This window comes from Xenopus tropicalis, chromosome 8 (assembly GCF_000004195.4).
Source record: "Xenopus tropicalis strain Nigerian chromosome 8, UCB_Xtro_10.0, whole genome shotgun sequence".
Classification (NCBI taxonomy): Eukaryota; Metazoa; Chordata; class Amphibia; order Anura; family Pipidae; genus Xenopus; species Xenopus tropicalis.
The window spans coordinates 120,634,527-120,657,310 of record NC_030684.2 but is presented as its reverse complement, the minus strand read 5'-3'; the positions used below and the strand labels follow the sequence as shown (position 1 = coordinate 120,657,310).

Genomic DNA, 22,784 nt, shown 5'->3' with positions numbered 1-22,784 from the left:
ATGGCAAAGGAAAGAAAAGCAACAGTATAAGCAGTACAGGTGACCTTTACAATTGTACCAGTGACAAACAATACACCACCAATAATGAATTTGCTTTTGTTTTAACATTTTTAAACTTTGTTTTCAAAATTAATTTGTTTCCCAGCTCCAATATCCAAGGAGAAGGTTGTTGGCATAGCTGTAAAAAAAGAAGGAATCTGAGGGGAGAAAAGTTCCAAAGAATGCAACTAAAAATGAATAAAATCAGTATGCAAGAGATGGGGATCTAGTTCAGTGATCATGAAGAATGATGGGGACCTCTGTAGTGATGTGTGAACTGAACATAATAATGGGGAAACAAATATGCTATTCAAAATATTTAAGTTTTTCATCTAAATAGAGATGCCACTATTCAACAAAACAACTTGCTATCCCTTTAACAAACGGTGAGTTATATTGGTTAATTGATTTTTTTGTAGACGTTGCTTTCCAGCTGATATTTCTTTCGGGTTTTAAAAGGATGATGTAACACTTGGGAAAAAATATGCATCCCAACAACCCAGAGCTGGAAGAAAGAATAGCAAATATCTCTACTGCCACCATGTATTTGCCTTTGGAGCTTATATAGGCTGGGATAAAAGTGACCCACACACAGCAGAACACCAACATGCTAAAGGTGATGTGTGAAGCTTCATTAAATATGTCTGGAAGCCTACGGGCAAGATAAGCGGTAATGAAGCTGACAGAGGCCAGCATTCCAATGTACCCTACTGCAATGTAGAATGCCACAGCAGAACCTTCATTACACTGCAAGGTCATCACAGATGGTTGGGATCTGGTATCATAATCAGGGAATGGTGGGCAATGTAGAAACCACATAAAACAAATTATAACCTCTCCCAGAGATAAAAGAAGAACAAGACACCTGGGAGCTCTTTTTCCAACCCAGATCTTCAACATACTTCCAGGTGTTATAGCATGAAAGGCAATCAGTACAGTCACAGTTTTCCCCAAAACCGAGGAGATGCTAATAGTAAAAATGACTGCAAAAGTAACTTGTCTAAACATACAGGTCACCTTCATGGGTTTTCCTATAAAGAGTAAGGTGCAGAGAAAGGATAGTATAAGGGTCAGGAGAAGACTGTAGCTAAGTTCTTCATTATTGGCTTTCACAATCTGGCTGTGTCTGTTCTTGATAAGGATTCCAAGGATTAGAGATGCAGTGATGGATAACAGAACTGCTAAGTTTGCCAAAATCAAGCCCAGTGGTTCAGCATAAGACAGAAAGGTAATGGTTTTCTTAATGCACTTATTTCTATTCTCATTGGACCATTCATCTTCAGGGCATGTTATGCAGTTTTCCATGTCTAAAACAAACAAACAAAAAATTAACAACAGTAACTGCATGACGTTGCACATACAGTTTAGTTCCCTCCAATTTATTTTTGGCCGTGTATGCCAAAATGATCATTCGTAGGTACATTTTTCATAATAATGACTTAAATAGTTGTCAGTACAGGTATAGGATCCCTTATCCGGAAACCTGTTATCCAGAAAGTTCCGAATTACGGAAAGACCATCTCACATAGACTCCATTATAAGCATATAATTCTAATTTTTAGAGATGATTTCCTTTTTCCCTGTAATAATAAAACAGTACTTTGTACTTGATCCCAACTAAGATATAATTACCCCTTATTGGGGGCAGAACAGCCCTATTGGGTTTATTTAATGGTTAAATGATTCCCTTTTCTCTGTAATAATAAAACAGTACCTGTACTTGATCCCAACTAAGATATAATTACCCCTTATTGGGGGCAGAACAGCCCTATTGGGTTTATTTAATGGTTAAATGATTCCCTTTTCTCTGTAATAATAAAACAGTACCTGTACTTGATCCCAACTAAGATATAATTAATCCTTATTGGGGCCAAAACAATCCTATTGGGTTTATTCAATATTTAAATGATTTTTAGCAGACTTAAGTTATGGAGATCCAAATTACGAAAAGATCCCTTATCCGGAAATCTGGATAATAGGTCCCATACCTGTATTATGCACATTATTCAATCTGCATCAGGGATAGACAAGTGAGACAGATTTTAGTATGAAATGCTGTTGCATAGGACTGCTTTGTTCTGCCCTCCAAAGTCAAAGGCTTTTGGATGAACTGGCATACAGTATCTATTAACTTTAATCATTGTCAGCTCATTAACATTCTCCTGTCAGTAAGTAATGAACTGCTGGAAATCTTCCTAGATAACTCATAACTTGATCTATAATATGGCAGCCTTTAGACCTAATATGAAATGGAATGGTGGTTAGATTAAAGGAGAAGGATTTTTTAGTTGGTACAGTATATATATATATATTGTTGTAGGATCACCTGATACGTTGGAAATCTCTCCGTCTGAACACTTTACACATTCATAACAGCAGACTGGGAGGCCTTTTTTCTCCATTTTTCTGTATCCCAGCTGGCAGGTACCAATGCACACAGACTGCGGGATCTATATGAAAAAAGTCAGATTTGTCTTGTGTAAGAGTAAATTATAATACTTAATAAATGTTTCACATTGTATTATTAATAAAATGTCTGTCAAAACCAGACAGGTGGCAACCCTGTTTCCAGGTAGTATTATTTACAGACTGACACACAACTATGAAATTAAAAACACAACTCAAAAACTTGGTGGAGAAAGGCTTCAGCTGTTTAATTAAAATTAATTAACAACTAGTTTGCAATTAACCAAATATCACTAAAAATCAACCACAGACAGATCAATGTACCAGCCAGCACCTCTACAGTTATCCTCAGCCTGGCATGTCATTTTTTTTACACATGCAACAATTCTTTTTGACGCAAATGACGCATTTTTCCGCTGTGAATTTGTCACCCATTTCGCGAAAAAAAATCTGCCAATGGCGAAACACTGAAATTCAGCGCAAATCCATGTCTGCTGAATTATTTCGGCCATCACTATACCTGAGATTTATTTTCAACATCAAGGCTATTTAATATTTTTAATTGGCCTATAGCCAAACCCCCCCCCATAAGTTGAAAGCTTTCCAGGTGCAGGCGAGTTCTGGTATATACTCACTGCTAATCCACCTGGTTTCTTTTTACTAGCTGAAGAAGATCTGCTAACTTGTAGGGCTGTGAAAAATTATGAAAAAGTAACTGTTCCAACATGATATTTTGTATAAAAATGCTAAATTTTATTATGCTTTAATGGGCTTATTTATCAATCTGTAAACTGGAAAAAAAAACTTGAATGTTTGCTTATTTATTTATATTAAAATCTGAATATGAAAAACTCATTAATAAATATGAGTATGCATTTTAATTTTTTCCACAATTTAATTTTTTTTTGCGCGAAAACTCCCAATGTTCAAAGTGTGGTTCAAAAACTTAAATGTCCGATATTTCTTAAGTGCAAAAAACCCCGAAAACTTGAATGTAAAACTTTGGCATCTAAAAGCCTTTGAGTTTATGAAGAAGTCAGTGGGAGCTGTCCTAGGCAATATGAAGCCATATTTTCAATTCAAGATTTTCAAATTTATCAAGTTTGTAAACTTTGATGTATTCGAGTTTATTTATTTTCATTTTATTTGAGTTTTTATATTAATAAATAAGCAAACATCAAGTTTTTTCTCTTTCTATTCGGGCCCTCTCCTATTCATGTTCCAGTCCTTTATATAAATATTTAATTAAATAATTGAAAAACCATAAAAAATGAAAACCTTTTGCAAATAGTCTTAGAAAATCAATCTTTACATGATACTAAAGGTGAACCAATGAGGTATTCCGAGGTTACCAATTTTGAGATCTCTCTAATAAATTATGTTTACTTTACTATGGGATCTTTATGTTATATAGAACAGTTTCACATGGTTATGGCTCTTGTTATTGCACCATATTATGATAGGAAGATGGTAACCTACATCATTCAGTGGAGTCCCCCAGATGATATCTGACTTGTTGATAAGGAGCTGCTCACCAGGAGGGGCTGAAGAATTGAAGGTTCCAACCTTTCTAATGGCTGTTGTTTCATTTGGGTAAGAAATCCAGTTTTCAATTTCAAGATTCCCCTGAACCTCTCCGTGTTCATTAAAAAATATTTCATCTCCCGAAGCAGTCTGGAAATGGATGCTCTTTAAATGGTTATTTAGCTGGAAATAAAACAATAGATGTTGTCCATGTAGGTCATACATTTTCATTTAATCTTGAAACGACTGTGAATACATTTTTTAATTTGAAATTGTATGTAATGATGAGCGAATCTGCCCCGTTTTGCTTCACCAAAAAAATTCAGTGAAAATGACAAAAAAATTGTCGCTCACATCAAAAAAAATTGTACAACGGATATATTATAATAAGTACCCCCTGTTGTAAAATATGAGGATATTAGAAGTCACCTTGGAGTTCCATAACCTGAATGGTCCCCTATGGGACCCAACTGTAAATTATATGCTTATAAACGATGCTTAGTAACGATGCTGTGTGATGATATCAGTTATAAGCTGAGCTTTGTGATGTAATTTCTGTCACATGACTCACTAAAACTTTAATATCATAATAGATAATGTACCCCCTGTTGTAAAATATGAGGATAGTAGAAGTCACCATGGAGTTCCATGACCTGTATAAAAGCACAAGGCCTTCGATATTAGAAGTCACCAAGTAGTTCCATGACCTGTATAAAAGCACAAGGCCTTCGATATTAGAAGTCACCATGGAGTTCCATGACCTGTATAAAAGCACAAGGCCTTCAATATTAGAAGTCACCATGGAGTTCCATGACCTGTATAAAAGCACAAGGCCTTCGATATTAGAAGTCACCATGGAGTTCCATGACCTGTATAAAAGCACGAGGCCTTCTAAATTAGAAGTCACCATGGAGTTCCATGACCTGTATAAAAGCACAAGGCCTTCGATATTAGAAGTCACCATGGAGTTACATGACCTGTATAAAAGCACGAGGCCTTCTAAATTAGAAGTCACCATGGAGTTCCATGACCTGTATAAAAGCACGAGGCCTTCAATATTAGAAATCACAATGGAGTTCCATGACCTGTATAAAAGCACAAGGCCTTCAATATTAGAAGTCACCATGGAGTTCCATGACCTGTATAAAAGCACAAGGCCTTCGATATTAGAAGTCACCATGGAGTTCCATGACCTGTATAAAAGCACGAGGCCTTCTAAATTAGAAGTCACCATGGAGTTCCATGACCTGTATAAAAGCACAAGGCCTTCGATATTAGAAGTCACCATGGAGTTACATGACCTGTATAAAAGCACGAGGCCTTCTAAATTAGAAGTCACCATGGAGTTCCATGACCTGTATAAAAGCACAAGGCCTTCTAAATTAGAAGTCACCATGAAGTTCCATGACCTGTATAAAAGCACGAGGCCTTCAATATTAGAAATCACAATGGAGTTCCATGACCTATATAAAAGCACAAGGCCTTCGACCTTGTGCTTTTATATGGTCATGGAACTCCTCAGGGACTTGTAATATCCCTCTATTTTACAATAGGGGGTATGTATGTATATATGTACATTATTCACTATATAATTAATACATCTTAAACAACTCAGACACAAAAATGAACATGTGTTATTAAAAAAATGCATTATTAATTTCAATAACTTAATGAGATTTATGTGCAATCAGCAGTTCATAGTTCCCATTAAAATGACAGACTGCTGTACAGAAAAACTGAACTTTGATATAGATTTTGCATAGAGTATTCAGTATAATCTACATGTTGAGTATAGGCGTTTTGATTTTAGTGACAACTACAGAAAATGTAAATGTATAATAATAATATAAGATTCCTACCTTGTACAAGTCAAGATGGAATCCTGATTTATAGAGTTGCTTCTCATGAGGCTCACCATAAAGCACCTTGTGCAGGGAATGTGCCAGGGCATACACGGCAACGTACATATTGTAAGTGATATAGTTGTTTATGGCATAAAATGAAGTATCAAAGTAACTTAGTGTATCATTCCTTGAACAAGCTGGAATGTATATCCCAGAGGAATTGTCTGCAGATTTTGAACAACCAAAAAGTATAAACCATACAAGGTTTGTAAAATCATCATCTGAAAATTTCGTAGGATGAGCATTGAAGACAAATTCCTTAAAGCCGGGAATGGCTCTCTGGTGACCGGAGAGAATCAAGGACCCGTTGAGTAAAGAAAACAAAAAACTACTCATGTTCTCCAGAGATGAAGGAAATAGAAAATATTTTTTTAATTCTATATTTAGCTGCATGCTTATTAAAATGCGATGCAAAAAATGGGAGTTGCTGCTGACAATGATAACATTTGCTGATGAACGCCTTATTTTTTCTATAGAATTTGACAATGTCCATATATTTTCAACAGTGTACACAGCCACAAATGCCACACAACCTCCATTTTTGGTGATTTCAGAACTCATTTTATTAACAGCTCTCTGGTGACTTTCATCATCTGAGCAGATAATTCCCACCCACGTCCAACCAAACATTTTAAGCATCTGACTGATGGTTACAAAGTGATATTTTTCATTGATGATAGTCCTGTAGAATGTTGGGAACTGTTGCCTGTCACCCAGAGCAGGATCCTGAGCCCCATAGCTGATCTAGAGACAATGACTAGAGACAGTCAACAGAAGTACTGTAGGAATGGAACCAAAATGAGTCCATAATACGACATACAGTAAAGAAATAATTTTAAATATGTAATGTTGTATACATTGTTTGAGCTTGTTAGTGGTTTGTTATAAATGAAGTCTAACAGATCAGTTTGATATACTGTATGTCTGTAGTGAGGATTCAGATAACTGATGTTGCTCAGTGCTGCTGCTGAGAAATACAATCTCAAAAGAACTGAATGGTGTTCTATTCAAAGCAGAGAAATATATGGTGACAAAGTGACTCAGGTATTAGATTACAACTGAAAGATTATGTATCCCTATCCCTATATCCCTATACCTTACCAGTGATGGTAGAACTCTCTGGACATCATTGCCACCTTTTCCAGTTCAGTGCCAGTTTGACTATTTTTGCATGTGCTTGGCCTTTGCACACCTTTGGATAAAACTATTTATCTTTGTAAGGTTTGTAAGGACACCAAGTCTCAAATTACCTTTTCATGAGTTACAGGGCAAGTAAACTAATATGATGCTATTTTAATTAGTGCCTACTACTTTCAGGTAGAAGCATGCAATTCCTACTGTTTATTTATTTTATATAATATAAAGCTTGTCTCTACATGTGTACTTTTCGACATTGAAAGATTAACAGCACTGCATATCCATTGATTTATATACAGTATAAGTAAAGTTATACATACATATATAACCCCCACGGCAGAAAATCTGCAGGTACATTATCTGGTACATTATTCCTACCATGAACAAAAGCGGTTGCAACCCTTCTGAATTATTAGGATTTTTACTATAAACTGTAACAATTTTGAATAATTTCTCACCTGAGGGAATTTGTAGATTGCTGTAATGTCCAATACTACATAGGTCAGTGTGGAAAGTAAATGACCCACAAAAGCAGCAAGTGTTCCCTTGTCATTGCAGGAATAGTTGGGTACAGATGCCGCCCTCCCACTCAATATGCTCAGAGTGTTGGCTGCTGCCCGACTTTCACTGGTGCAGGCATCATAGATGCGGTAGCCAAGGGTTAGGTTGGGTAAGATATTAGCATTCTGATTGATCTCCTCAATGGCAAAAATAGCTGCTAGATAATGTTGATAATAACTAATGGATGGACTGGAGAAACAAAAACACAAGTTATTCTTTAAACAAAGCAAGCCATTGCATTAAAAGATAGTCACACGTGCAGATTTGTTATACACTGTTATGCCTAGAGTGTAGGCTGTGGATCGAATGCAATACAAACAACAGTCTACCAAGCACTCATAATATCTTCAGATGAGTTCTACTACCACAGCAAGATGACAAAGACACTTGCCAGCAGGAAGAAGCCTTCAACCCTAGGTTACAATACCTGATTCCCACAGCAAAGTGCACTTTGCAGTAAAACCCCCATGCAGCATTATCACTGAGCTAATGATAACTTTTGAGAAGAACACTGAAATAATGTAATGAGTGAAACCACAGCATGAGATGCAGGCTTCCACGCAGAAGGTTTAAATGATTTTTCCTCTTTGTAAGTCTCTTTAGCGGTATACTAATATACTACATGAGTGTAACTATATGGATATATATAAGGACCTGAAGGCCAAAAAGGGTGACAAATGTTTATTACATTAATAACGTGTGCATTAGTCAAGGTATCAAATACAGGTATGGTATCCCTTATCCGGAAACCCAGAAAGTTCAGAATTACAGAAAGGCCATCTCCCATAGACTCCATTATAAGCAAATAATTCTAAAAAATGAGTACAAACAAATGTAGAGATATACTGACATGCAAGTTCATGTATGAGATCTATTATACAGAATACTTGAACAACTAAAAAAACCCAATAGGATCTTTTGCCAGTAACATAGAATATACAGGTATGGGATCCCTTATCCGGAAACCCGTTATCCAGAAAGCTCCGAATTACGGAATGCCCGTCTCCCATAGACTCCATTTTAATCAAATAATTCAGAATTTTAAAACTGATTTCCCTTTTCTCTGTAGTAATAAAACAGTACCTTGTAATTGATCCCAACTAAGATACAAATAATCCTTATTGGATGCAAAACAATCCTATTGGATTTAATTGCAGTTTTATTGATTCTTTGGTAGACTTAAGGTATGGAGATCCAAATTACGGAAAGACCCCTTATCCGGAATACCCTTGGTCCCGAGCATTCTGGATAACGGGTCCTATACCTGTACTAGCTTAATCCACACAGTACAATTTTATTAAATGATTACATATTTACTAGTTAAATAAGAATTGTTTGTTTATATAGGACACAATAGAAACAACGCTGCCATATTTTGCGGCTTTCCAATATACTGTATCCTATACAGGTATCGGACCCCTTATCCGGAAACCCATTATCCACAAAGTTCCAAATTATGGAAAGGCCATCTCCCATTGACTCCATTTTAATCAAATAATTCACATTTTTAAAAATGGTTTCCTTTTTCTCTGTAATAATAAAACAGTATCTGTACTTGATCCCAACTAAGATATAATTACCCCTTATTGGGGGCAGAACAGCCCTATTGGGTTTATTTAATGGTTAAATGATTCCCTTTTCTCTGTAATAATAAAACAGTACCTGTACTTGATCCCAACTAAGATATAATTACCCCTTATTGGGGGCAGAACAGCCCTATTGGGTTTATTTAATGGTTAAATGATTCCCTTTTCTCTGTAATAATAAAACAGTACCTGTACTTGATCCCAACTAAGATATAATTAATCCGTATTGGAGCCAAAACAATCCTATTGGGTTTAATTACTGTTTAAATATTTTTTTTAGCAAACTTAAGGTAGGAGATCCAAATTATGGAAAGACCCCCTTATCTGGAAAAACCCAGGTCCCGAGCATTCTGGATAACGGGTCCCATACCTGTACCTATAATAATTTAAATGTATCACATTACTTTTCAAACCAACTCACAAAGAGTTCTTAGTCATTTGATGTTAGGGTTTTTAGGAATTTTGGCACTTTTGCAACACTACTTCTTTTCTGCAGGGGGTCATTAAAAGAAAACTATAACTTTAGAATGAATAATTCACCATCAGATAGTTTATATCATATTAAGTGGGCAATTAGAAAATCTTCCAAACTGGAATATACTGTATATATATATACATGAGTACATATTGGCCTTTTGCATGTTTTCCCTTGAGCCACCATTTAGTGATGGGCTGTGTGCTCCCTCAGAGATCACATGACCAGAAATAATGCAGCTCTAACTGTAACAGGAAGTAGTGTGGGAGCAAAAGGCAGAACTCTGCCCATTACTAATACAGGGCACTAATGAGAAAATAACTTACCTTATGCATCTGGATGGGGAAGGTTTCTGGTTGAATTCGATTTTCATGTGATCCTTTCTTGACCTAAATAAAGAAAGAACTATTCCCAAGATTATATCCCCATCCTGTTGGACTCCACTCGGACTCTGATCTTCCAGAACACAAGCAGAAGCCTGATCCCTTGCACTCCCTGGCAGTGTCAGCAATAAAGCCACTATCACAAGCAGCACGGGAAGCAGACAATATAATTCTTTAAAAATTTTCAAAAAATGCTGAAATCCCCTGATTTTGTCTATGGGAAATGTGTTCCACTTCATTGATACGATGGAGGTCAACTCCCTTGATATCAGAAAAAGGGTTTATTACCTGTAACATAAAATACTTTAGTGTGGGGAATTCTGATGATATAGTTGAGGTTTTGGCAAATGCTACTAAATTAGAACTAACAGTTATATGCATGCTTTAATCACTACACAATATATGCACAGCTTTACTTTACATGTCATGCTTTATACATACAGTATACTATACAATAGATTTACTATATCTATGTAAAAGGAAGAATAGATACAGGTACGGGATCTATTATCCACAATGCTTGGGACTAGAAGTTTTCCTGATAAGGGATCTTTCTGCTATTTTGATCTGCGTACTTTCAGCTGAAAAGCTTTAAACATTAAATTAACCCAACAGGATTGTTTTGCCTTCAGTAAGGATTAATTATTAATTAACTGGGAACAAGGTACAGGTATGGGACCTGTTATTCAAAATGATTGGGACCTGGGGTTTTCTGGATAGGGGACCTTTCTGTAATTTTGATCATCATACCTTAAGTCTACCAAAAAATCATTAAAACATTGCTTTTCTGTAATTCAGAACCTTCTGGGCGACGGGCTATCATGCCCCATAGCACGTTTTTATTTAAAAAATACGTGCAGCATGTGAAGCAATACAGAGTGACATTTTCAGATGCAGCCCTTCAGATTTTTAATGAATGAGATATATAATAATATCAGCAGTGTTTGGCAGCCTGACAGGGAGAAGGGACTGGAGGCTCATTAGACCACAAGCAGGTTTATATACATACTGTAGCTGTATAAGATTGTTTGTTTCAATACAAATAATTTGTATTCAGTCATTCAGCTTAGGTTAAGGGCAAGCAAATGTAACAGTAAAGGAGTGCATATTGTAATTATCAGTGGCATAATTTTCCATTGTGATGCATTAGGGGCAGCACTAGGTTAAAGATGCACGAAGGATTATGGACGATTAAAATAAAAAAAAAATACTATATCACACTTGTATAATTCTGAGTCTACCTTTGGAATCTCTGGTATGATAACAGCATGGTTCTGCTGTTAGAAAGATCCCTGGAGTGGGGTTTTGCAGCCAATGTTAGAAAAACCCCTTTAAGATAACCTTTTCTTGTCCTTAAAAAAGGCTTGTTTAGATTTGCTGTGCTGTTGCCTGGCAAGAACTTATATGAAACAAACAAAACCACACAAAGGCAGACATAGATTTAATCTGCTGCTCTGACTTGCCAGAAAATAGTTAGGCACAGTTACAGCATAGTTATTATATTCACTAGTACAGGTATTGGACCACTTATCCGGAAACCCATTATCCAGAAAGCTCCGAATTACGGAAAGGCCATCTCCCATAGACTCCATGTTAATCAAATAATTCACATTTTTAAAAATGATTTCTTTTTTCTCTGTAATAATAAAACCGTACCTTGTACTTGATCCCAACTAAGATATAATTAATCCTTATTGAAGGCAAAACAATCCTTTAGGTAGGAGACCAGAATTATGGAATTCTGCATTCTGGATAACAGGTCCCATACCTGTAGTACTTAAATAGGGCTGTAAAATACAGTGTTCCCTAATACAATGCAAATGCCGATACCTAGTGCACTCTCTCCTTCCAATTTGTGCCTGTATGTTACCCAACCACTTAGATTGTAAGCTCTAAGGGGCAGGGAACTCCTTCCTACTGTGTCTCATACCACATGGCACTTATTCCCTGTGCATTTATATATATTTATTGTATTTATTTATTATAACACTTGTCCTCCCTGTGTGTAATTTTGTACATTGTAAGATTATACAGCACTGCGTACCCTTGTCGCGCTTTATAAATAAAGTTATACATACATACATACATACATGCATACAGTACATACAATTACAACCATGATTTATAGGCACAATGGAAATGAAATTACAAGACACAGGGAATGAATAGCCCTACTGCTCAGTACAGTAAGTGATCTATATGCATGAAGTACTCACCACATTAATGCATAGTTCCTTCTTGCCATTTGACTGAGTACAAGAGCCAGTGCTTTTTTATAGTGGTCCAGTGTTCCAGCTGCTACCAAGTAAACTATAAATAATTATTTGTAACAATACCAAAAACAAACCTAGTGTGCCACAAGGGAGACAAAACACTATCATTTTCTTGAGAGGATGAAATACTGGTCTAAAAAAGACCTTGTTATTGGAACATTTTTAATTTGACTCCATTGGTGAATCAGCATCTTAATTAGAATGGCTTTCAATATACGGTATATCTAGGAAACACAATAAGTATTTTATTTAAAGTTTTTAAACATTAGTATATAACATGCTAACAGTTAACTGAAAGACAAACTACCTCTTTAATAAAAACACATTCAGAGTAAATGTTCTATTTTTTAAGTTTTACCCCCATATGTAATATAAGGCACTATGTTTGCCCAGGAGCAGTAACCCATAGCAACCTACAGGATGTTTTCATTTAAACAGGTGACCAGTAGATACTACCTGCTGATTAGTTGATATGGGTCACTGCTCCTGGGCAAACTTAGTGCCTTTTATTATATTACCCCACTAGAATGCTGATACCTGGCCTTTGGCTCCACAGCTCTCTTTGAAGGTCAGCAACCTAGTGTTCTATGCACTTCCTGTATAGTAAGTTATCTCTGACTTTCAGGGAATGCTATTGGACCTACAGCTTGCTTGATATTACCAGTCGAAAACTGCTAATAAAACTGCTAATATTTTCAGATCCAGGCCTTAGATAAACCATTCGTTTGGTGGCATTTCGATTAGCCCTCCTAGTCTCACTCAAGAGGTGTCTTATAGTGATGAGTAAATTTTCTAGCCAGGCATGGCTTCGCAGTGAATTTTTGCATTTCGCCATTGCCGAATTGTTTCGCAAAACTTCCTTGAAAATTCCCCACAGGAAAATTAGTCACGCATCAAATTGGGCGCAGGTGCGGGCGCGTAAAAAAAGGGCACAGTCGCATCAAATTGGGCACGGTTGCGTCAAAAAGGGCACAGTCAGGTAAAAAAAGGGAACGGTCGTGTCAAAAAAGGGCGGGCAACAAAAAAAAGATGCGGACAAAAAAAAGACACGGGCGACAAAAAAAAAAGTGCAACAAGTGTTTCGCACATTTTTCGCTGTTTTGCGAATTTTATGGTGAAGCGAAACGGGACAGATTCGCTCATCACTAGTGTCTAAATTCTAGTGCATTAAGGTGTGTCATTTGAACTAAGCTACACATGAACCACTGTGGTAGATGTATAACTGTCATGACTGTTTGCATTGTCCACCTTAGATTTAATTATCACCATCTTCATCTCTTCCACTGTGTATTTGGTGACTTTCATTTCTGTACAAACCCAACCCTAGACAAACTTAACCCTGACCCTAATACTCCCACTAAACAGGATGTGACAGAATCCTCATCAAAATGCATATCCCCGCCATTCCTGCCTTAATATCTGACCTTAGTAACTTCAGAGCTTATTCCCCAGGTGGACCAGGTCCAGTATCTCCTCCAAGATCTCATATCATTCCCCACTTAAGCTTGTCCTTTGCTAAAACCCTGCAAACCCAGACAGACTGTGTTAAGTCTAGCCTCCATCAACCAGCAATAATTTAATGATTACTAGGAACAAAGTGATGTATCTGCCTTCCAAACAATATTTTGGGATACCCCTAAGGCACTTATGAGAAAGGCACTCACAACAGCAATCTCGGAAGCTAAAGTCACAATGGCTTGGGACCACATCTCAAAATAGCTATCCAAGGATCAAATATGTGAACATTGAACTGTATTTTATAAGGACTTTTACTACATCATTGCTACTCAGATAATAGGGGAAGTTACTGCCTGGCTGTGTACACTCACTCACTTTATTACTTATTCTGTCTGTATTTAGTTGTACTTATTTGAGATGGGGAGTGGGTATACTTTTTTTTTTTTTTCAAAGGTGTTTATTTATTTATTTGTAACATAAAACAACATAAAACATTGACATTGGTTCTACAAGCGTGTTCTTTTCATGCCAGAATGTAACGGTACATTGGGTTAAATAATCAGTAGTGTCCTACTCAAAATGGTGTTCAGATTCCTATCAAGAGGGGGAGGGTTTAGGATTACCAGTGGAGGTTCAAGTTCCCCAAAGAGGCCCCTGTGGCGTTATTCCATGGCTTCGACCCATGTTCCCCATACCTTATCATATTTTTGAGGGCATCCTCTTGCTATATAGGTGAGTTGTATCAGTGGTAGGAGGGCTTTAAGTAAATTGAGCCAGCTGGCAATTGTTGGGCGAGAGTGTGCCATCCACTGAAAGAGGATAGTTTTCCTGGCATAAAACAATAGTGTTCTATAAAGGATGCGCAATGCTGATTTGGGGGTAATGTCATCTACAATGCCAAGTAGTGGGTATACTTTTAATGTAAAATACGCCACTATTTTTTTTTATATATCTTGACTGTATCTATTGTGTTGGCTTGAATTTCAATAAGATAGAACCACACATTATACACACATATTATGTTATTGGAATCTAGGGCCTAACATATGGGATGATAAACTGAAATTGTACTTTTTGCTGATGACCTACACATCTATCTTGCAGATCCTAAAGAATCACTAACCACTTTGGTAACTGATTCAGCACCAGCAGGTTGTGTAAAGAGAGTAAGGGCTGTGACACACAGGGACATTAGTCGCTCGCGACAAAGCTCCCTTGTTGCAGGCGACTAATCTCCCGAAATGCCATCCCACCGGCGAGAATGTAAATCTCTGGTGGGATGGCATACGCGGCGTCGCGATTTCCTGAAATTGCGGAAGTTGCCTTGAGAGGAAACTTCCACAATTTCGTGGAAATCGCAGCGCCGCGTAGGCCATCCGACCAGCGTTTACATTCTCGCCGAAACTGCTAGTGATAAATGGTTTGTTATAAATGAATTCTAATGAAGAACAAAATGTTTTATTTATGCTTTTATGTAATATAAATCTCAATAAATTACTACTATATTTCATTTTATATTGCAGTTGCTCAGTGAACTGACAGCAGCTCAGAGCATGTGCTTAGAAAAGAAGATGGGGAGCTCCTGGGGGAATCTTTAGACGCACAGATTTTTATTTCCTTAAAAGGGAAGCCCAAAAAACAAGGCATACCATGTCTAAACTAATACTTTGTTGCACTCCTTTTAGGGGAAGGAGAAGATCTTTTAAATAAGTCAAATAGTCATGTGACAGATCAAACCATTTTTATCCTAATTTGATTTTTTGGTTCATTTAAATAGGCAACACAGGTGACAGTAAAAACATTTACCGTATTTTTCGCCATATAAGACGCTCCGGAATATAAGACGCACCCAATTTTAAAGGAGAAAAATCTAGAAAAAAAAGATTCTGAACTATATAATATACTAATTATCAAGTACTTGCCATCCTGCTGTGTGCTTTGCATGACTAGAGGTGCGCGCGCCAATGTCAGCAGTGTCAGTGCGTGCCGATTGGCACTGCAAAGGGAAGAGGACGCATGGTACGGATGTCCACGGGAGGGTAATATCCCCCCAAATATTACGAAAGTGCCCCCATACACAGTGCCCCAATTGCTCCATAGACAGTAGCCCCCACACACAGTGCCCCCAATAGAAAGTGCCCCCATACACAGTGCCCTAGTTTCCCCCATAAACAGTGCCCCCAATTGCCCCATAGACAGTAGCCCCCACACACAGGGCCCCAATAGAAAGTGCCCCCATACACAGTACCCCCATACACAGTACCCCAATTGCCCCCATAAACAGTGCCCCCATACACAGTGCCTCAATTGCCCCCATAAACAGTGCCCCCAATTGCCCCATAGACAATAGCCCCTACACACAGTGCCCCCAATAGAAAGTGCCCCAATTGCCCCCATAAACAGTAGCCCCCAATTGCCCCCATATAAAGTACCCGTGACAGACCATCGCCGGAGGCTCCTCTCTTATGCCGCTGCAACAGGCTCTTCTATAAGGTTGCGCCTCGTTGCTGACGTGTGACGTCATACGCACGGGCGCAACCTTATAAAAAGGCCTGACGCCGCCGCATAAGAGAGGATCCTCCGGCGATGACTTGGAGGTGGGTGAGTATTCACCGTATAAGACGCACAGGCTTTTCCCCCCCAGTTTGGGGGAAGAAAAAGTGCGTCTTATACGGCAAAAAATACGGTACTAATTTTAACTAATTTTACAACTTTGACAATTAAATAATAAGAGCCCAACTGTGACCGAAAACCGTGACCCACAGGACCTCCAGTTGGCCCTTCTGATCAAAAATGTTATATACCCCAGTGGGTACCTGCTAATTAGAATAATTGTTTGTGTCCCTTTGGTAAAAACTGAGATAATATGATAACATCCTCTGAGATAAGAAGACTATATATTAAATGCCTCTAGCACCATGTCATCCGATCACACACAAATAAATGTCAAAGAAGCTTTTGTCTATGGTAAGTGGAATATACTGTATAGATATAATGGGAGCATGTGTACTTTTTGTGGTCTTCGATACAGTAAAATATGTATATTATAAAACAAAATCTAGAAGTAGGGTTGAACAAGATTCTTATTTTACTTTTTAACAATTGCAGTACCTCACAAATAACAGCATATACAGTATCTTGAAATTCAAACTCAAATTGTCTGAAAGGCTTATATGATTCATGAAAAAAACATTAGATCTATGGTTCAACTGCAGATGTTGCAGCACTGAGCATAACCCCTGTTTATCCAAAGAATGTTTTCATTATTTCAGTTGAAGCTCTTCAGCAGGGGTCTCCAACCTTTCTTACTCGTGAGCCACAGTCAAATGTAAAAAGACTTGGAGAGCAACACAAGCACCATAAAAGTTCATGGAGGAGCCAAATAAGGGCTAAGATTGGCTATTAGGGGCCTCTATGCACACTATCAGCTTACAGGGGCTTTATTTGGTAGGAAATCTTGTTTTTATTCAACCAAAACTTGCCCCCAAGTCAGGAATTCAAAAATAACTCCCTGGTTTGGGGGCACTGAGAGCAACATCCAAGGGGTTGGTGAGCAACATGTTGCCCCTGAGCCACTGGTTGGGCATCAGTGCTCTTTAGCATCAGAAATCCAAAATGTTGTCTATCCCTGTCCAAAAGACCTGCAGGCTATGAACCATCAATAAGCATTAGCCAAATGATTGGCCAATGGTTTATAAGGAAAAAATGTTGCAGGATATTTTTAAGTCCTACAACTTTTCAAGAAGAATAACTTACTAGTGAGAGAACTTTGAAATGGCTAGTGAAGGCTGATTAAGCTGGAAACAGATCTCGGTTGTCCTTTCAGATATAGGAAAGAGAAAAATGTTGCCAACCCTTATTTGCAACTAAAAAATGTAAATGTAATCTATTATGCAAATGCCATTAGCCATAGTTTACTATTTAAAGAATCATTTCTTCATTTTAACTGCATTTTCTCTGTAATAATATGAGAGTGGTACTATTTTTTCTCTCTCTGTGTGTGATAATAATGTCCTTTCTTTTAGAACATAGGTATTATTTACATTTCTGTGACACTTTAGTTACTAAAAAGCGACAAATATTAATGGGTGATTAATCCGGTTTCCCATTGGTCTCCTGCAACCCTTTTTATAACACCTATTCAATCAGATAGAGCAAGTCTGCACATTTTCAATATGTCTACTTTATCCATTATAGAATATAATTGTTAAAGTATACATATCGGGTTCATTAAGGTGCAGATTGTTTGCCTATCTTGATGAAAAATCAAGTGAGTACCTGAATTTTCTCAGGTTTATCAGGTTCTCTGCTGCCAAATAACATTTTAAAAAAAAGTGTTTTTTTTGTTTTCTGGGTTTTTGACAAAAAAATAAAAGCTTGGCAGGTTTTTGGTCCAATGGAATTAACACCTGTCTTGATAAGTTTTTATTTTCTAGGTTAGTTGTTGCACCTATATACACAACTGTCCCCATTTTCAGCTTAGCAGAGATAATATGATTCGCATTGATGCACAAACACAAAAAACACCTCTTCAATGTGTCGCTTACCAGTCATGCATTTTTTGGTTTCAAACAGAGTTTTGTGAATTCTGGGAAATAATGCTGCATTTGTGGCTTATTACCTGCAAATTGAATACTTTATGCATCATTGCTCTTGTATTGTAGATAGCCTCTAAGTCAGTGCTCCCAAACAGTGGCTCGTGGATGATGCTCTCAGTGTCTCCAAAGCAGGTTCTCATTTTTTAATTCCTTACTTGGTGGCAAGTTTTGGTTGTTTAAAAAAAAATTACTACCAAATAAAGGCCCCTGTAAGCTGATAGTGTGCATAGAGGCTACCTAATAGCCAATCTTAGCCCTTATTTGGCACCTCCATGAACTTTTATGCTGCTTGTGTTGCTCTCCAAGTCTTTTTACATGTGACTGTGGCTCAAGAGTAAGAAAGGTTGGGCACCCCTGTTCTAAGTATACTGCAGAGACCTTGGAACAGTGACTGCTGAGAAGCCAAAGCATAGAACTGCCTTGTGGGGTCGAGTTTGATTTTTTTTATCAATTCAAGTTTTTATGCACTTAAAAAACTTGCATTTGAGTTATGGTTCAAGAACTAAAATGTCTGGTTTAAATTTAAAAAACACAAAAACTCGAATTTAAAAGCTCCACATCTAAAAGCTTGTGAGTTTCAATAGAAGTCAGTAGGAGTTGTCATAGGCAAAGTCAAGCCATATCCTCAAACTCACTTTTTTTGAGATTCTTCTTGTTGTTTCTTCTTTGAGTTTTCCTTATCAATAAATAAGCGACCATTCGATTTGCGAGTTTATTCGATTTAGATAAACAAACTCAAATTCACAAACTTGAAAATTGATAAATAAGCCCATGAATGTTTGATTATGGTCCCTCTTGACTTTGCTATGAAGAATGGTGATTTCTAACAATACCACCAATAACTGTATTTTATAGGTGTGTATAAGCTGACATTAACTTGTTTATATGTAGTTAGGAAGTTATTTCTTATAGCATTTCATGCTGTTCAAATGTCAAATGATAAAAATTAATTTATAATATTTCCACAATTAGTAGAACAGTATGTACGTATACTAACATTGGTTGTTATTATTTTTTTGTTTTTGATTACTTGTTGCAGTTGTGGGAAAGAGTGTACCAAGAGCTACTATTATCCTGACATGGACCGACAAAATGAAACCATTGTCACAGAGTTCTTTCTTCTAGGATTCCATAATGTCCATGGCATCAATATTTTGCTCTCATCTGTGTTCCTTGTGATTTACATGGCAACAGTAGCAGGGAACTTTACAATTTTCTTCCTAATTTCTTCTAGCCAAAGCTTAAAATCACCCATGTACTTTTTCCTAAGACATTTGTCATTAGTCGATATTTGTCTGGCAACAAACATCGTTCCTAACATGTTATATATAATTATTAAGGAAGGTGGCACTGTATCCTTTGTGGGCTGCATAACACAGCTATATTTGTTCGGTGTATTTGCAGTTACAGAGTGTCTTCTACTGACTGTAATGTCCTATGATCGATACCTGGCAATTGGTTATGCTCTCCAGTATGCTAGTGTCATGAACCCCAGGCTTTGTGCTCATTTGACTTGTTGTTCCTGGGCAGTGGGTTTTAGCCTTACCATGATCACTGTTGGTATGGTGTGGGAGCTGAGGTTCTGTGGTCCCAATGTCATTGACCATTTTTTCTGTGATCTTGTGCCTCTCTTAGCCCTTTCCTGCTCAGACATTTCTTCAGTGACAGTTTCTAACTTTATTATTGCTACTCCAGTAACCTTGTTCCCATTTGCGTTCATACTCATGTCCTATGTCAGAATCTTCCTCACAGTTTTAAATATATCATCCAGCACTGGGAGACAGAAAGCCTTCTCTACCTGCAGTTCTCACCTCATAGTCGTGTGTGTTTATTTTGGGACTCTAATAGCACAATATGTTGCTCCATCCAAAAGTCATTCTGTGGATCTAAAAAAAATCCTGTCTCTTCTTTACACAGTTTTTACTCCTTTATCCAATCCTGTCATTTACAGTATGAGAAATCAAGAAATAATGAAGGTTCTGATATTCTATTTCTGTAACAATGTGAGTTATTCTAAAACCTAGTTTATAATATGGCTATAATATGTTTTATATAATATAATAATATAATCTTATTGGACATGCACAAATGCTTAGGTTAAATCTCAGTTTGACAGCATATTACAGCATTACAGCTCAAGAAAAAAAGCAGCACATCACATTTATAGTTTTATATTTTATGATATGTACTACTAAGCTGTGCTTGTTACTAAATAATTGACTATAAGTGACTAAACATTTAACATTGAACAGTCTGAGTAGCATTTGCTCATTTAGTTTGGGATTGTTCAGAAGCTTAAGCTATGAGTGCTTGCTAAATAAAAATTATGTCCAGAGTCAGCAGCAAGAAAACAGTGAATGTGTGCATATTTGATAATGAGAAGATATGATCAACATGGCTACATGATGGTCTCTTCTCTGATCTTTGTTCTCAGAATTGGAAAGAGCTGCAGGTGGGATGTGACCAAATGACAAAAATGGGTGCAGTCCAATATTGTACGGCACAACTTGCAATAAAATGAAAGCTTTACTAGATATTTTCAGAAAATTAAACTTTCTTTATATTGGTGGTTCACCTTTAGAATGTTATAGAATAGGTCATTCTGAGGAACTTCTCAATTGGTTTTTTATTATTTATTTTGTATAGTTTTTATTATTATTCACCTTCTTCTTCTGACTTTTTTCAACTGCCCTCAGCAGCCCTCTCCTTTTCAAATATCAGTCTCTCATTCAAAACACTCCCTGGTTGCTAAGGTGATTTGAACCCTAACAACCAGATAGCTGCTGAAATTCCAAACTGGAGAACTGCCAAGTGAAATAGTTTAAATAAACTTAAATAAAAAATGAAGACCTATTGCAAACTGTATTAGACTATTACTATCTACATCATACTAAATGTTAAATCAAAAGATGAATAACCCCATATTTTCCTAAATAAGGACAATTTAAGTCAATTTTCAGCAAGTCTTCATTTTTTATTCTTTGTGCATTTTTAAATTTTTAATGATATTTGTTCCACAGACCCTAAGGCTGAAAGTGCAGTATCTGGCAATAAAGAATAAGAAAATAAGGATAACAATCAACTTGAAGCTACACAACCAATCTGTTTTTCAGTCTGAGAAAAGGCACAAAGGGAAGGCTAAAACTTTGCAAATCTTTACCAAAGCTAGCAGTTTTTATGGCATTTTAGAAAACATCTCCCAGTTTCCATCATATATTTTCAGGTACAAACAGTGTTGGACTTGGGGGTGCAGGGCCCAACGGGGCTGCCGCCCCAGGGGCCTTACAGGTACCCCCACCGGCCAAGTCCCCCACACCCCCTAACCTGATGGAAGGTATTATTTTATAATTGCTTACATTTGCTCAAGTATAAGGCAGAAGGATATTTCTACTTATTGCAGAGATGTACATCTTTCTTAAAAAATTGTATTTTCACGTTAGCTCCAGCTGGTCTCAGCTTGACGCTAGATTTAATAGGGGTTTGATCATAGGCTAAGCCTCCCCAAACCTGCTTGGCACATTGGAATAAGAAAAAACTTTCTCTGTGCTGTGGCTTCTCCAATCAGAGTGCAGCTCTCTTGACAGACAGTGAAATTGACCAATCAAGGCACAGATGTAGGCAGAGCTGGGGAGAGGAAGAAAGTGCAGAAAGGAAAACTGATATGGAGGTTGTGCAGGCTGTAAACTTTACCTAAGAACCTCACTAGCTCTGTACATTTGCTGCAGATTTCATCCCACTCCCACAGGTACTATATTAAATATGCTCTAAAAGCTGACTCATTAGCTGACATTAAATATTTTTTTGTAAATATCCGTTTGACCCTTTCTCTAGTCCTAAATTAACTCTTTCCCCCTCAAAAATGTAACTGTTCTTTTATATTTCTTTTTTGTTTGTTTTTGTACTTGTAGATTGTTTTCTACTTTTATCACTGTATTATGTAGAGAGCAATATTCTGAGAGAATTTTCAGTTGGTCTTCTTTTTTTATTTATGGTTTTTAAATTATTTTGCTTTTTGTTCAGCAACCTTCAGTTAGGAATGTTAGCAGCTATTTGGTTGATAGGCTCCCAATTGTTGTTTGAAGAAAAGGCTGGGATTTAAATTGAAGAGGGCCTGGATAGAAAGGTTAGTAATAAAAATAAAAAATCAACACTAAAATTGTAGCAATAGTTTTGTGGCTGCTAATGGTCAGTGCCCCCCATTTGAAAGCTGGAAACAGTCAGAAGAGAAAAGAATAATTAAAAAAATGTAAAATAAAAAATGAAGATTAGCTGATAGGTTGAACATTAGAAGTCTTTCTACTGAAATCATTTATATTTAAGTGGTGAAATAGCATTGTCATCTACATATTCTTTGTTTTATAATTATTTATCAGGGGGATTATGTGGAATATATATATATATATATATATATATATATATATATATATATATATTAGTGAA

At 36.9% G+C, this 22,784-nt stretch overlaps 2 protein-coding genes across 2 annotated transcripts; one reads left to right on the top strand and one right to left on the bottom strand.

The window, feature by feature from the left end:
- Positions 1-10,254, bottom strand: LOC116406801 (vomeronasal type-2 receptor 26-like). Its single transcript, XM_031891715.1, has 6 exons — positions 9,959-10,254; positions 7,469-7,760; positions 5,829-6,617; positions 3,925-4,152; positions 2,366-2,489; positions 1-1,346 (listed from the first exon to the last, which is right to left on the bottom strand). The coding sequence occupies exons 1-6, from the start codon at positions 10,252-10,254 to the stop codon at positions 388-390; spliced, it is 2,688 nt and encodes an 895-aa protein (XP_031747575.1). The 3' UTR covers positions 1-387.
- A 6,078-nt stretch (positions 10,255-16,332) lies between these two features.
- LOC116406800 (olfactory receptor 154-like) lies at positions 16,333-22,443 on the top strand. Its single transcript, XM_031891714.1, has 4 exons — positions 16,333-16,343; positions 19,384-20,347; positions 21,365-21,567; positions 22,365-22,443. Exons 1-4 carry the CDS (start codon positions 16,333-16,335, stop codon positions 22,441-22,443), a joined length of 1,257 nt encoding a protein of 418 aa, XP_031747574.1.
- Positions 22,444-22,784: the final 341 nt, after the last annotated feature.

Bases quoted from the DNA above. Each gene is read 5' to 3' on its own strand.
- LOC116406800 (XM_031891714.1), top strand. The intron at 20,348-21,364 runs GTGAGTTATTCT...TTTGTTCCACAG, and splicing joins TATTCTATTTCTGTAACAAT to ACCCTAAGGCTGAAAGTGCA. The intron at 21,568-22,364 runs GTACAAACAGTG...CTTTTTGTTCAG, and splicing joins TTTCCATCATATATTTTCAG to CAACCTTCAGTTAGGAATGT.
- LOC116406801 (XM_031891715.1), bottom strand. From the start codon at position 10,254: ATGAAGTGGAACACATTTCCCATAGACAAAATCAGGGGATTTCAGCAT. The intron at 4,153-5,828 runs GTAGGAATCTTA...TTTTATTTCCAG, and splicing joins TCCATCTTGACTTGTACAAG to CTAAATAACCATTTAAAGAG. The intron at 2,490-3,924 runs GTAGGTTACCAT...TTTTTCATATAG, and splicing joins GGGGGACTCCACTGAATGAT to ATCCCGCAGTCTGTGTGCAT.